This window comes from Anopheles arabiensis, chromosome X (assembly GCF_016920715.1).
Source record: "Anopheles arabiensis isolate DONGOLA chromosome X, AaraD3, whole genome shotgun sequence".
NCBI classification, from domain to species: Eukaryota; Metazoa; Arthropoda; class Insecta; order Diptera; family Culicidae; genus Anopheles; species Anopheles arabiensis.
Window position 1 is genome coordinate 25,076,404 of NC_053519.1, and position 16,904 is coordinate 25,093,307.

General features: G+C 39.7%; 2 protein-coding genes and 1 long non-coding RNA gene across 6 annotated transcripts in view; 2 read left to right on the forward strand and 1 right to left on the reverse strand.

The window, feature by feature from the left end:
• The window catches only part of LOC120906744 (glutamate receptor ionotropic, NMDA 2B), a 202,191-nt gene that overhangs the window by 77,946 nt on the left and 107,341 nt on the right, over nt 1–16,904 (reverse strand). For all 4 annotated transcript variants that reach the window (XM_040318656.1, XM_040318654.1, XM_040318655.1 and 1 more), the window contains exon 2: nt 888–1,438. In XM_040318656.1, the coding sequence (XP_040174590.1) occupies nt 888–1,401 (514 nt within the window). In that variant the 5' untranslated portion in view covers nt 1,402–1,438. The remainder of the gene's footprint in view (nt 1–887; nt 1,439–16,904) is intronic.
• Nucleotides 2,338–3,780, forward strand: LOC120906236. The gene is made up of 2 exons (XM_040317750.1): nt 2,338–3,636; nt 3,726–3,780. Exons 1-2 carry the CDS (start codon nt 2,522–2,524, stop codon nt 3,778–3,780), a joined length of 1,170 nt encoding a protein of 389 aa, XP_040173684.1. The 5' UTR covers nt 2,338–2,521.
• Nucleotides 8,735–9,407, forward strand: LOC120906745. Its single transcript, XR_005740152.1, has 2 exons — nt 8,735–9,313; nt 9,367–9,407. It is a non-coding gene; the product is annotated as an uncharacterized LOC120906745 (long non-coding RNA).

Here is a 16,904-nt window from a genome sequence, read left to right on the forward strand (position 1 = left end):
AAGCCCATCCAACATCTATAGACTTCTCATTTAAAGAGTTTAGTTATATCCCCCTACCTAAGGTAAGGCCTCTAAACTCCAAGGTTTCCAGTAAGGGAAACCTCCTAAAGGTTTCTATGATCGCCTGGACGATCAAGTGTCGAAAGTCCGTTTCGAATCAGTATCCTCCGAAGTTCTGCTTAATTTGGTAAACGATGACTGTTACGAACAGAGTTGAGCGGCACTGACAGTGTAGGATGGCTAGAGCTATGCCATAGGATTGAGAGATCGGAAGCGTGAAATATTAGCGAAGGATAATCGGCCAAAACGATAGAAAAAGGTTTGATGGAAACGGAATGGCGGTAAACCGAAAGATTATAAATAGGAGCGAATACTATACGAAGTTTCTTTTCGGATCGAATCTTTTGGTAAATAGATTTTAATTTTGGCGCTCGCCTCAAGCTGCCTAAAATAAGTCTACGGCTTGCAGAAGTTTAAACAACATCCGAAAGCAGTTATAACAATGACCTTCCTGAAACGATGTTTGAAGACCACCCTGGCCAACGCGAGTTCAAAGTTACTACATTGCAATCGACCCAAAATCGAACATACCGTAACAGTCATCAAACATACCACACATGATTTCGAAGATTATATAGACATGTTAAGCGAGCTTTTGTTTTTTTCGGCACATAATATATTTTTTCAGCGAGAAATAGGATTATTTGGAAAAAGAGGTAGACAAGTTCAGCGACTCGCTGAAAGAGTCTAAAATTATAAGAGTTATATGTTCACAACTCATTGAATATGTCTATACAATCCTCGAAAATCCTACATCGATGGGTAAATCAAGAAATGAATCAAAGATGGAACTAAACATAAATTTAAGATTCGATAAAAGAGCTTACCAGTTGGGCTAGGAGTCAATGACATCATGTCAAAGTGGATGTTCGATGTTTGAAATTCATGATCCTTTAGAAACGTAAGTTTTGCCCCGCGTCCTTTCTGGAGCCCTTGAACTGCTGAATTTATAGATCGAAGATATTCCCTACGTCCGAAATTTGTATGTGGTACCAACAAACCGATGTTGAGTTGATGTTCAGCGGGATTCCGAATCGGAGCACCATTCGTTGATAGTCGACTTGAAGTACTTCCTCCACCAACACTAGTCGCACCACTGTTCATAACAAGTCTGCCACTAGCGCCACTTGAACTAAAGCCTACGGTATTCACATTTGCACTTCCTGTTGATACACTACCATGCGTTCCATAATTTGCTGCGTTGTTATGTGAGTTTCCAATACTAATACCACTTCCACTTCTACCACTGTTTACTTTATAGCTCTTTGATACCACCAAAGCCACATTGCACGAAAGTGATAAAAATAATATGATGATACATTGTGAACACGTCTCATTCATTTTCTTAAAAGGTTGTCTTTATAAAACTGTGAAGTCACTGTTTTTTAGGAAAATGAAAAAAAAAATACGATAGAAACATATTAGCACATATCGGTTTGGAAATCCTGCAATTTATTTTACAGAACATATCCTCAGTAGAATACATTTTTTTTATTATTTCGTTTTTATTTATTCATTATACAGGGTGGCATCGTAGAAGTGATACACCTATTCGAATGCTCCTGTATTGTGTTTTTTGTCACTGTGTGTCAAACTCATGGGCATATTTTGACTGCTTAATTTGTTTACTATTTATCGTGAAATCGTAAACTTAGTGTTCACTTCAGTTTTCTCATATATTATAATGGATTCATTTCGCGAACAAATAAAAATCTTGCATTTGCATGGATTGACAAACATACAGATTAGGCAGAAACTGTCTCATCTCAATTTTATTTATTTATTTATTTAATTAAATTGTCCGCCTAAGGCTTAACAATATGTTGCTTAAAAACTGAGAGGAAGGAATGTACAGGTTAACGAATTATGAAGTGGGAAGGGTGATAGTGTTGCGAAGGAGGGAGCGGAAACGGGAGGAATGGATATGGTAGTCGAAGAGATCGGAGTGGTCGTTGAAGGTGGCCAATGCTCGTGGGAGTGGGTCATTTTGGCCGTAACGGGTTCGACGAAATTCTATGTAGAGGGAAGCTCTGGGGTGTAAGGGTCGAGACAGAACATAAAGGGGTATACGCGACAAGAGAGATGGGGAATCAAGATCAGAGGAGAGTGTTATATAGTGAACTACTACTACGATATGACGAATACGATATGAACTATATTAGTATAAATTAGAGTAGTAATGTGAGTGCGGACTGTTTTTGGCTATTGTTAGAATTAGTATAAAAGGAGCTCAATCCTCATCTCGGGATCATTCCCCGACAGTAAGTCGAATAAAACACATTAAAACACAACACAGTTTTGACGACGAGGATATAAGGTAAACGTGTGAAACCTCTCTCTCTAATCAGTCGTGCGTTTTGATCAACGTCGGATCAAATCGTTATCAGTCGGTCAGTCAGTCGATCTCGTGTCTGAGATAAGTGCGGTGTAGTGTTGTGTTAGTGTGCAGAGGCAACTTAGGATGCCCAACGGGGAAGAGCCAAAGCCGTCAACGTCAGGCTTAGGGCATATGAAAATGGCAATGCCAATGTTTGGCCACATGGAACCGTTCGTCGTTGGTGAAAATTTCGACGAATATGAAAATCGCCTGCAGCAGTTCTTCATCGTGAACGACGTAGAAGAAAGTAAAAAAGTGCCAGTGCTGGTTACAATGGCGGGTCCATCATTATATTCCATGGCATCACGAATATGTTCGCCAGATGATCCGTGTTCTAAATCATATAAGGACCTGATCAAGCTGTTGAAACAGCACTTAGCCCCAAAAGTTAACGTGGTGGCAGAGCGATACAAGTATCGCAAATGCGAACAAGCGATAGGTCAAACAATAACGGAGTTTATTATCGAACTAAAAGCGTCCTCACAATCTTGTGATTTTGGAACGTTTTTGCAACAAGCGCTACGCGATCAATTCGTAGCAGGGGAGATTGGCAGAAGCTGGGAAGCGGCGGAGCACGAGTGTAAGGAGATGCAGGGAGCATCAAAACTGGCAACGCTAAAACCACGCACAGCTTGGAAGCCGTCAGAGAAAATGCCAGCTAAACAAAATAGAAACGGGCCAACGCATGCGGGATCTAAGCCTTCATCGGAACGCGACAAAAACTGTTTTCGATGTGGTAGGGCTCACAACCCAGAATCTTGTCCTGCCAAACAATGGACGTGTTACGCATGCGGAAAGGTTGGTCATGTGTCATCGTTGTGTCGGTCAAAAAACAAAAAAAAACTAGTGGCGGAGCTCGTGGACGCTACGGAGCAGATGAACCTGAACCAGTTGAAAGATGCTGACGATACATCGAAACCAACAACGTGCCAGAACGAGAAGTTCACCAGTACGATTTGCAGTGCCAGCGGTGCGAGTTCAACGCGCACAGATGTACCAGCGACAATGGAGCTGCAAATTGAAGGTGTGATGGTGTGTTTCGAGGTGGACACCGGCGCGTGCGAATCGGTGATATCGAGAGAGACGTACGAGGAGAAACTCTCTCACATGCAGTTGCGGAAGACGACAAAGGTGTTTCAAACGGTGTCAGGGCAAACTATTCGTCCGATAGGAGAGCTTCTAGTACAAGTGAGGAACAGGTATGGCAATCTCGTTTGGCTAAATATTTTTGTTCTAGAACCAGAAAAAAATAAGGTGCTTACACCGCTCCTTGGTCGCTCGAGTTTAGATATCATCATGCCAGAATGGAGAAAACTGGTAAGTCTCAATTTTTCGTCTATTGATGCTATTCAACACAATTTTAAGTCTGAAATTCAACACAAATACCCATACGTAATTACGGGGGATGCCAGTCAGGCAATTGAAGGGTTTACTGCGGATATAATCCTTAAGCAAGATGCGGTACCCATATTTCATAAACCATACACTGTACCGTTCAAATTTCGTGAAAAAGTAGAAAAGGAAATAGATAGCATGGGGGAAAGCGGAATCTTAGTCCCAGTACGTACGTCCACATGGGCTAGTCCTATAGTAATTACACCAAAAAAGGATGGAACAATTCGAATTTGTTTAGATGGAAAGCTACATTAAGATAGCAAATTCACATGGTCCAACGAGTGCGAGACAGCGATTAAAAATTGTAAGGAGCTCTTGGTTTCTAACGATGTGTTGGAACCCTACGATCCAAAAAAGCCACTTATACTAACAACGGATGCCAGTCCGTATGGGGTAGGTGCCGTGTTATCGCACATAGTGGATCAAGTAGAGAAGCCTGTGTACTTTGCCTCATCAACACTAACAAGCGCGCAAATGAACTACGGGCAAATACATAAAGCAAGCTTTAGCGGTTGTTTTCGGCGTGAAAAAATTTCATAAGTATTTGTATGGTACGAGTTTTACTCTCGTTACCGACAGTTCTTCGCTGAGGCAAATTTTTAACCCACACAAGGGATCGTCCGCTGTCGCAATTTCTAGATTGCACAGATGGGCAGTAATTTTGTCGAATTATTCCTACAACGTAGTACATAGGCCAGGTAAATGTATTAGTCATGCCGATGCATTATCTCGTCTATCATTGCCAATCGAAAATCGTATTGAGCACATATCGGTTGCAGATAATAACCTGCAACAATTTATTGGTGTGGAGGAAATAGAGGAAGAGTACAGAGTAAAAATGGTACAGAATTTTGAGGTCGAAAATAATTGTCTCTATTTTGAAGATCGGGTAGTAGTGCCAAAGTCACTACAAAGCCGAGTGTTGCAAAAATTGCATGAAAATCATGATGGGGTTATAAGAATGAAAATGATCGGTCGATCATATTTTTGGTGGAAAGGTTTTGACAAAGATGTACTAAATACACTTAAATCTTGCCCTATTTGTCAAAAAACTCAAAAGGTACCAAAAGAGACAGTAACGTCAAGTTGGCCTTCAGCTACACATGCCTTTGAACGCATTCATTTGGATTTATTCTATTTTGACGGAAATACTTTTTTGATAGTAGTGGATGCTTATTCAAAGAATAAAGATGTTAAATTATTACGTAAAACGTATACGGAGAGTGTATTGGAGCGTTTAGATGAAATTTATACGTATTTTGGGTTCCCAAATGAAGTGTGTTCGGACAATGGTCCACCCTTCAACTCCTCAGGTTTTATAGAAGCCTGTAAGGCAAATAATATAAAGGTGTTGAAATCTCCTCCTTATCACCCCCAGTCAAATGGATTAGCGGAGAGGGGAGTCCAGACAATTAAAAAAGTGTTGAAAAAGTATCTGATTGACGAGCGATTGAAACAAATACCACTTAATTATCACACTTTTGAAACACTTTTGAAAAAAATTAACAAAATACTATTCAATTATCGCAATACTCCATCTACATCTACTGGTAAAACTCCTTCTTCATTATTATTCAGCTATGTGCCACGCACATTATTAAATACGAGCAACCCGATTAAGCTATCTATACAAAACGATAAAAGATGCGTAACTATACTTCCCAAAACGAATTGCATACCTAAAAAAGTAAGTCCCACGCATACATACAGCCGCGGAGATAAGGTATTCTATAGAAACCATATGGAAGAATATGTTAGATGGATACCAGCGGTGGTATTAGAGAAAATAAGCCCAAACACTTATTTGATTAATTTACATGGCAATGTGAGAATGGTTCATACAAATCAGATTCGATTTTCTGAGCTTGCAGATCAATACCATCCAACCCTTCCGTTAAAAGAAAGTAATTCAGTTCCAGAGACAGTTCCAATCACCAATCAAGTACCAAGCATACCTTTAGCAAAACAAAAAATAAGAACTACAAAAAGGAAACGAAGTGAGTCTTCTTCACCCAAGTTACGCAGGTCAAAAAGAATCAAGGATAGGCAAAGAAAAAATAGCAAGCGTAATTTTGGATTGTAAGAGTAGTCTGTAGTCCCTAAAAAAAAAAGAGAATCTCTAAAATGTCATTTAAATCTGGGACAAGTGTTATATAGTGAACTACTACTACGATATGACGAATACGATATGAACTATATTAGTATAAGTTAGAGTAGTAATGTGAGTGCGGACTGTTTTTGGCTATTGTTAGAATTAGTATAAAAGGGGCTCAATCCTCATCTCGGGCAACAAAAAGATACAAGATTGGCAACAAAAAGGGACTGGATGATAGAATGTCTGACTTGGATAGGTTCCAAACTCAGCAGGCGACAAGGAACATGATATGGAAGAATAGACGACAGATCAGGAAGGAAGCGACTAATGGCAATACGAGTAAATTTGCGTTAGACTTTCTCTAGCCTTGCCATGGCAGTGATACCGGGTGGAGACCATACGAATGCAGCGTATTCAAGAGTGGGACGGATCCAACAGCAGTACAAGGACTTAAGGCACATTGGATCTCTTATCTCGGGTGCTAAACGAAGGATTAATCCAAGAGCTTTGTTGGTTTTTTTAGGACAAATTCGACATGTACATTGAACAGTAATTTTTCATCCAACCATACACCGAGATCTTTCAATGATGAGACGCGAACAAGTTGAGAGCCACAAATATAGTAATTCCAGAGAACTTTGTGGGATGAACGACCAAACGATATGAAAGAGCATTTTTGAGGACATAAACGGAGACCATTGAGGCAACACCAATCAGAAAATTTGTCCACCACATGCTGGAGGACATTACAGTCATGAGATGAGGCAACAGGAAAAAAGATTTTTACATCGTCGGCGTAGAGAAGATAGCTATTTTGAAGGAGCACAGATACACAATCGTTGACAAACAGTATAAAAAGCAAAGGACTGAGCACGTTTCCTTGAGGTACGCCAGAGAGACCTGCGAATGTTTCGGAGAAACTATCGCAGACACGTACTTTGTAGGAACGGCCAGAAAGGTAAGATCTGAGCCAATCTAAAAGGTAACCTCCGAAGCCAAGTTTCTTAAGCTTAGCTAACAGGAGATTGATTGGTATGCTATCAAAAGCTGCTTTCATATCGGTATATATGGCGTCAATTTGGCTTGCGGATGAAAGAGCCGGAGATATCACAGATAATAGAAACATAAGGTTTGTAACTGTGGATCTTTTGGGCATGGTTTCAGGAGTGGACAGCAGAGAGGAAAGGAGGAGGTGATTACATTGTTGAACTTATATACTACTTCTTCGATGTTGCTGCAATGTTCGATGAAAGACTAATCGGTCTGCAAGATGATATCACATAGCTTTCTTATATTCGTTCTACGGAAGTTAAATCTTCGGTATCGAGATCGCCGTAATTTAGGTTGATGTTGTTGGGTGACGGGGGTTGAAAACTTAACGGATAGTTCAAGTGCAGGATGATGTTGATCAAGCGCCACAAGGGGTAGGGGTGATTCCAGCACTGAAGAGCACAACTCGGCATCGATCGTATTACCGAATATAAGATCAAGTTGACGATCACGAGAATTTTTTACTCCTGACAGTTGAAGCAAGCCGTTAAACGACATTCCATCAATGAGAGCTGCATTTCCCGTAGAGGTGCTGGTCGAGGTGAAATGAAGCGGTAGCGTCGGCGACGGGAGCCAAGAGAGAGAGGGAGTGTTGAAATCTCCGAGTAATAGTTACTGATCGGATGGTTTCATACGTTTCGTAATGAGACACACACTGTCATTTAGTGAATCCAGTATTTCTACACATGAGCTGCGATCAAGTGGAATGTAGATGACACCAATAAACAGAGAGAAATTAACGAACTTGATGCATACCCATGAGAGCTCCAGTGACGTGAAGGTGTGCGAAATTGAATACGAAGTGAGCTTGGATGAGCATGCTATCAGGACACCGCCTGCACGAGAGCGAGAACTGGTATTTGAGCAACGGTCACTACGGTAGATCTCGTAACTATTGTCGCAAAGAAGAGAGGAAGGCACGGAGTCGTCTAGCCATGTTTCGGTAAGGGCGTACACATCGAAATTGTTCTCAGCCAGGGCTTGTCTCACGTTGAGTAATTTAGTGCGTAATCCTCTCATGTTCTGATAGTAGATGGTGATAGAGTGAGATTATACGGTGGCTTGATGGACTGTGTTGTTGACGTGAAGCGGAGTAACGGAGGTTATTCGTCTGATGTTATCTTGAGTAGTGTCTCGATCGGTGGTTCTGCGTAGATTGTTGATTGTTGATTCTGATATGAAGTGTGTTGCGATGGATTGTGGGCATCTAGTGGCAGTTGTCGTGTCGGTGGGCGCCAAAAATTTTGAGCAGCGGATGAACGGTGATCGATGAATTCCCTGAATATTATTCCTTTGTGCCAAGTATGAGAGGAGAGTGCCCTTTCTCGAAACTCAAGCGACATTCCTACTTTAAATGAGATAAAAGTGAGAGTACTAGGATCGCGGTCGCGGTCGCGGGGCAATAGCTTATTTATGATGACGTCATCAGTGCCCAGTTGACGACAATTTAGGCTTAAAAAACAAAGCGTTGCTAGGTCAATAAATGCTGACTAGCTACGTTATGCAACGCGCCAGCGATGCGCGCTGATTTAACGATTAAATGGAAAAATAGGCTAAGAAGAATAGACTAAGAAGAATATGCTGATCGACGACGGTCAGCATTTTTAGAGTATAAAATCAATTGAATAAATTAATGAAGCCATTATTTGCCAAGAGCCAGTTGGTGCGTTTATTATTGTGCTTAAGTCGGCGTGTACTGTGCCTGTCTTAAGCTACTGCTCCTAAAGACACTTTCGTGTGCGCGACACCAGTTGTGTTGTTATCATTTCCTTCATCTCGACGTCTGTGACCGACGGAGCTATGCGGGTAAGGTATAACCAAAACCTATTAGAGTTAGGATCACTTAATGGGACTGTCAACACGGCACGAGACGATGTTGATATAGGCGCTGTACCCGTGAGCAGTGGGGCATTAGGGTTGGTATCCGGCGGCGGAAAATTAACAAGCCTCCGCTTAGGTGGATTTCGGGATGGTGCGTTTTGTGATATACGATCGAGCTCACCGGGGCGAGAGCTTATAGGAGTGGCCACAGAATTATTCATTAGAAGCGGTAAGCCAGGGGGAGCAGTAAGCAACGTAGTGTGCGTGTTAGCATTAGTTGCGTGGAACGCGGCTAGAACATCTTTCTTGACTGCGTCCAAGGCATCCGTGAGACGACAATCAAATTCTCCAAGAAGCTCCAGCTTCAGGTTTGAAAGAGCAGCTAGCATTCCATTAAGTGAAAAACCCTTACTGGCGCATGATTCATTGCAGCTAGTGCAGATCCAAAGAGTTTGTGAGTCAGGGCGTTTCAGCTCGGACATGACCACCTCACACACACTCAAGCAGCCAAAGTGGTAAGTGGTATTACAGAAGCCAACACACTTATAGGAGTCATCACTCATTACAGGAGCAGCACAGGAGGGGCAGGATTCGGCCATGATGAAGAAAGAAAAAGAACGACAACACACTAACACACGCGAGGTTGAGTGTATGTGATCCCGGCACGATGCGGTTTTGATACAATCTTCGAATGGAAAATATGCTGCGGGGTTTGTACACTTGATGAAAAACTTATCACTGGATGATAAATCGACCAGAGATGGACTAGTTGAGCGCTACAGAAGCGATATGAGATTGAAAAACACGCGCAAAAACGGTCGAAATGTTGGAGTGCGATCAGACTGTGATTTGCTCTTTGATTTAAGTCGACTATTCGTCTACCGGACCATCAAGCGATACGAGGAGACAGGCACGGTTGTTCCAAATAAAAAACTGGGCAAAAAACGGAGTGTCCGGACTCCAGCGGTGATCAAAGCGGTAAAGGAACGTGTGGGGCAAAAGCCAGCTCGCGCGGGAAGAAAAATGGCGCGTTAAATGAACGTGCGTCACTTTTCCATGCAAAGCATTCTGAAAAAGGACCTTGGTTACAGAGCGTTTAAAAAGCAAAAAATTCACGGCTTAACCAGCAAAACTATTACCGAAAGGGTGACCAGATCTCACTTGTTGCTGAAGATCAACAGATCAACAAGGAGTACTATTTAGAACACGTTTTTCAAGGCCACTTGAAACCATACGCTAAGAAGCTTTTTGGCAACGACAGCTTTTGCTTCCAACAGGATTCAACTCCAGCCCATAAGGCTTCGATCGTTCAGAAGTGGTGCAAGGAGCTTTTGCTATGTTTTATCAGTGCATCGGAATGGCCTGCGTCGTCTCCATATTTGAACCCGTTGGACTTCTGCATATGGGGATACATGCTTGAAAAGATGGGCGACGTCAAACATTTGCATTTGGACGGATTCAAGAAACGGTTGTTAAAGATATGGGACAAAATGCCGGATGAAGATGTGCGTGCGGCCTGCAACGATTGCCAAAAGCGCCTACGGGCGGTTATCAAGTGTAAAGGTGAAAGATTTGAAATAAATTAAGTGAAATGCAGATTTAGTACCAATAGAAGCTATTTCAATCGATTCCTAAGAGAAATCAAACCTGGTGTCAATTTTATTACAAAAACAAAGTGTATCACTTCTACGATGCCACTCTGTACATCTTGATTTATTTTTATATGTAGTTTTTTAATTAACTAATTTATTTATTGATCTGTTTATGCATTTTGTTGAATACAGTCTATTCCCGAGTTACGCGGCTCTCGACTTACGCGAGTTAATGTATTTTCGGATCAAATGATGCGAACGCTTTGAGTTCCAGATTCTAACTGACTTTATTCCTCATAGTTTGATTCCTGTCAACTCTTCGCAATCCTAAGCTTATCTTTTATGTATGAGTAAACGGCTTATCTCATATGAATATGGTGCTTGGCTATAGCTATTAGTGAATATAGTGGTGTTGAGAACGCGACAATCCAGATTTTTTTTATATTTCTTTCTAACCATAAAATAGACTAAAATATGATAGTTTAAAAGTACTCAAATCCTAAGCTTATCTTGTATGTATGAGTAAACGGCTTATCTCATATGAATATGGTGCTTGGCTATAGCTATTAGTGAATATAGCGGTGTTGAGAACGCGACAATCCAGATTTTTTTTTATATTTCTTTCTAACCATAAAATAGACTAAAATATGATAGTTTGAAAGTACTCGAGAACTGACGTATCATCAAGGAGACAAACATAATGTTATCCTAAACCCTTCAAGTGGGCCATCTGGTTTTTGACTTGCATTTTTTAGCAGTTAATTACTTCAATTCATTTCGAACCTATAACGGTTAACTTAGGATTACAGCATGCATGTGTGTCAAGCTAGACCAATTCCGTAGAAGCGTAGAAAAATTCTACATCCATTTTTCTCACGGCCATAAAATTGTTAAACCTAAATCACTCAAACTTAGATGTATTAATAACATTAACCAGATCATGAATTCGAAAGCAATAAGTTCAAGTATTTATCAATGATGCAATACATCCGGAACATGCACCACAGAATTCAAGTGTTAGGTACAGTCACGCCATAAAAGGGAAAACCACAACGCCTGCAATCAATGCAACAATTTGTTCTCACCAGAGAAAGCAATAAAAAAAAGGGATCACATTTCCTTCAGGATAATGCTTGACATAAAACAGAACCAGAAAACCTCTCAGTAGAATGCGTAGGCGTGGCGAAAAGGGAAAAGGCTAGCGACACGAACATATGCGTAAAAGGAAGATACAAAAACCTTCCCACAATTGAAGAATAGTATATAAGAATTCATTTTGAGTCTCAATAAACACTTGCTATTTAGATCTAAAAGAGAAAAGATCTGTGTGTCAGTGTCGGAAGTTCTTTTTTTCCTCGTCTTTAAAAGGTGGTACTGCCAGCGCATTGGCAACGGACTCGATCTATCGTCTGATCGAGCCAAAAAAGGTTTTGTAAACGCCTCGAAGTTTTACAAGTGGTGTGTCACATACACATAGGATGGTTAACTCACGGATTTGGAGATACGCGGTTTTTTTTTTAATTTGACAGATCAAATGTCAAATCAATACAATATGCTTCAAAAACTGTCCAATGCAGGATAAACTACATTTTTGCCAATAAATTTAAATCACTTACAAGCAAAAATTATCAGAATATTCTGCACGAAACGTCAGTTATCTCGTGTCATTTGTAAAGAGCAGACGTATTCACGCGAGAAAACAAACCAAAACAATTTAAAGACAACTAAGTTCAAGAACAATTAGGATGAACAGTGCAGAAAAAAGATGGGAGAATACGCTTCGTATTAGCTTTGCTGATATTGAAGTAAAACCATCGAAAGAAGAGATCTATGATCTAATCGTCAAGATGGTTCTCCCGACGAACAATCTAATCCGAACTCACCTACACTTCATTCGGAGCACGGTGTATCTACAAAAGGGTACACTAGAGCAAGCGCAAGCGGTAGTGGAGAGGAATACAGGGTTTTCGAGGATTATATAGACATGTTCAGCGAATTGTAGATTCGTTCAGGCATATAATAGACTCTTTCAGCGAGATGTGCCAAACCCAAAATAAAATCTTTTTTCCGATGGAAAACTAATGAAAAATACAAATACTTTCGCTTGCATCAAAATGTTCTTCAAAAACAGCTAAGCTTATCCTACGAAAAATATAAAATGCGCATCATTTTATACGCATAAATGAAACATTTATTGATGGAGAAAGTGTCTCCACATTTCATCTGCAGGAGCGGAGGAAGAGACAAAACATCATAACCAGTTTCCAAACAGGCGAAGGCATAAGCTTAGAATCAGTGGAGGAGATTAATAACTACATGTACAGAAAATATTCTAAATTATACGCTGAGAGGACACCTGACACTCAAAATAACCAATCAATACAACACACGGAATCACCAAGTAACAATTTCTCCAGCAGTCAAGTAATACCAGACGATTGTGTTGAAAACAGGAGTTGCATGAATGACTTTAACATGCATGAAGTCCTCTTTGCAATAAAAAAAATCAGCTTCACGTAAATCTCCTGGTCCCGATGGGATTCCAAAGGAGTTTTATATTCGCACTTTCGATATAATATCTCGAGAACTAACATACGTGCTGAATGATGCTCTTCAAGGCAATATACCTAGCTGCTTCGTGGATGGAATTATTGTGTTGTTGCAAAAGAAAGGAAGCACAGCGGGCCTCTCAAATTTTCGTCCATTTTCTTCATTAAATTTTGACTACAAATTTCTCTCAAGAATGCTTAAAATACGTATGCAGGGAATAATTGAAACATGGTACATCATTTTACCATCACAAAAATGTAGTAACAAACCGCATAATATTTTTGAAGCTGTTCTTGCTATCAAATAGAAAATAATAGACTTCAAGAGAAAGAGAATCAGGGGCAAACTCGTCTCTTTCGATCTCACTCAAGCATTTGATCGTGTAGATAGGAGGTTCCTTTGGACAACGATGGCCTCCTTGGGATTCAACGCAAGAGTAATAGAACTTTTAACGTATATTGGAAATCCATCCTCGTCACGGTTACTAGTAAATGGACACCTCTCCCCTTCGTTTCCTATCCAACGATCCGTAGGGCAGGGTAATCCCTTGTCAATGATGTTGTTTGTTTTGTATCTTCACCCGCTCCTCACCACACTCGAAGGCATTTGTAACAATCAGAATGACCTGATCAATGCTTATGCTGACGATATATCGGTAATTTCCACTTCCCTTCCCAAAATCGAGCTAGTGCGACAAACAATAGAAACATTCGGGTACTATTCTGGTGCGATGCTAAGTATGGAAAAAACAATAACACTAGACATAGGACACATCACCACCAATAACACAATAGAAACACCATGGCTTCGTACGGTAGAACGACTACGACTTCTCGGCATTCTATTCACCAATAACATCCGTGAAGCAATGAGCAACAATTGGGACATAGTCATAGAAAAATTCAGGTGGATGGTGTGGTATCACAGAAGAAGAAACCTTAATCTATGTCAAAAAATCACGCTGCTTAATACATTCATACTGCCTAAGATTTGGTTCACAGCCTCGGTGTGTGGTGCTCGAGAAATGGACATAGCAAAAATAACGTCACTTATAGGCTTATTACTCTGGAGTGGAAGTGGATGTACTAGAGTTCCCCTACAACAACTTGCAAAATTGCGTGGAGGACTAAACCTTCACATTCCAGCCATAAAAGTTCCAGCACTGCTATGTAACTTATATATAACACACAGAGACAGCCTTTGCGTAAGCTCCGAGATAATTAATAACGTAAATGAAGCAAATGTCCCAAGCAGCTATCCATGCCTTCTTCTTCTTCTCTGGCTCAACAACCGATGTCGGTCAAGGCCTGCCTGTACCCACTTGTGGGCTTGGCTTTCAGTGACTAATTGATTCCCCCCCATAGCAGGATAGTCAATCCTACGTATGGCGGCACGGTCTGTTTGGGGATTGAACCCATGACGGGCATGTTGTTAAGTCGTACGAGTTGACGACTGTATTACGAGACCGGCCAATCCATGGCTAAAAACTGTAAAAAAACATATGGTGGCTATACCAATTGGATTGGATACCAGAATAACGAAAAAGATAACAAAGTCTCTACCAAATCCCAAAGTATGTTTGGAGACACCAACAAGAAATTGGCGCAGGGTCTGGCATAACATAAGCAGTCTAAAAGCTAAATAAGAAGCTAAATTTCGAACAAAAATCATACCTTTATCTACTGGTGAATAATAAAATAAAAATTTGTGCCGATCTTTTTCGGCATCACCACATTACATCACCAACATGCCCACACTGCCCAATGGATGAAACACTCAAACATAAGTTCTCGGTGTGTCACCGATCAAAACCAGCATGGGCAGTTTTACAAAGACGTCTTAACGATATCAGTCCCAACAGACAACTATCCTACGAAGATCTACACGTTCCTGAGTTAAGTGGTTTAAGTGCAGCAACTTGTAGTGAAATACTTCGCATATTTTCAAACTATATCATCCACATCATCGGAAACAATGATCCTGTGATTGATTTAGATGTCCTTTCCTGCTGTCTGTTTTAAATAATGTTACGTAAATAAACACATGTAATAAATATTTTTATAAAAAAATCGTATCAAATAAATAATTAAGTGTATAAAAGTACTAAAATTAATAAAACATATCGAGTAATCAACTTTGTGTTGATCGAAAACCGCGAAATTCGACTTACACGGAAATTCGAGTCACGCGGATTCCTTGGAAACACACAAACCGCGTAACTCGGGAACAGACTGTATACAAAATCTCATCTTTAAAGTGCATAACGATAAGCACAAAACGATAAGATGCATGCAGATAAGGATGAGAGCGATATTTATCGAAGAGAGCGATAGGTATTAGATGAGCGATAGCGAGTGAAAATTACGTATCTAGCGAATAAAGTACCGTTACAATAGTATGCCAACCTGGGTAGAGATTACACCTTTAGTTTAAATACCGTCTTAACCTTCATTTCTATAACCACCTACCCGGGTATGTTTTGCGTTACTTAATTAATAATATCTTTTGATAGAATTCATATATTGACTTGAAAATTTAGGAATGCCTCGAAAAATATGTTTCCTTCCAGTAAAAAGAAATCATAATTAAAAAAATAATAGATAATATGTTTTAACATTTTTTTCAATTTGTATCCCTTACTTCTAGGACCACCTACTCGGGTAGGTCATACATTTTATATGGGAGTTTGCATTTCTGGATGGTTAATTGATCATATATTCTGTTATAGTTATTGAAATAACTTCAAATTTTCAGGAAAGCTGCATAAAACTTTGTTCTTGCCAGTATAAAAAAATAGGAATTTTTAAAATTATCTTTCTTTTTTTTACTTTTTCTACCCCTTACTTCTATGACCACCTACACGGGTAGGTAATACATTTTTTAAAATAACCTTTCTGGTTATAGTTAATGAAGTTAAATGTTTTGATAAAGCTACAACACACTGCTTCACTTAATAGATTTGAGGTACGACAGTTTTTGAGTATGCAAAATATATTTCAGTCCTTTAGCAAAAAATCACCTTTTTAAAAGATTTACACCACATTATAAGAAATAGAAAAAAATATAGAAAACATATCTTATTTCTAGCAATACAGTTGTTATTAGATTTTGATGTTGAAAAGAACTCATAAAAGTAAATTGTCTAGCAAGTAATAATAATAATAACAACCCTAGTAGTACTACCACCGACAAACCGACGTGACACTTTCGTTACAAAACTATCCCACACGAAAGTACTGTCATTTGCAATGAAGGCGATCACTTTTATAATATAAGCTCTGTTCGCGGCAACTTAAATGGAAACAACTTTTTCAATTACAAATGACGGTTGAAGTGTTAGGTAAGATTTTATGAAAATAATTGGACAAAATACCCAGATAAATCATTTGATGGGGAGAAAAACAAAAAAAAGGGTTTTAGCAGTTTATCTTCTGTGTCAGTGTAGTAAGCGAATCATCATAAAGATGGCGCTAGTGTTTAACGAATTTTCAATTGAAATAAAGAGACAACTTTTGAAGCTCATTTTGTCCGAAGTGTCACGTCGGTTTGTCTGTGGTACTACAGTCTGAACTCATTGATTGAACTTCGATTCCCTGCCAACTATGGAATATGTGCTTTTTAGTTGGCACGTTTTTCCATTCAAAAAAAAATGTGAATTTTTTCTCGGAAAGCCATGAGATTTTTGTGGAATCTTCAAAAGCCGGTTTTCGCATACAAACGCATTGTTTTTAATTGAACCGTCAGCCAACTATCGAGCGTTTAACTAAAAAGCATGCCAACTAAAAAGCGTTCAACTATTGAATTCTTATTAAACTCCCAATAGCACAAGGTTTGGAAAAAGTGTGTTGCAACTTCACCTTTTTTATACTGGCAAGAACGAAGTTTTATGCAGCTTCCCTGAAAATTTGAAGTCATTTCAATAACTAAAACAGATGTTAGGGTAAATGTACCAATAGTGGTGCAA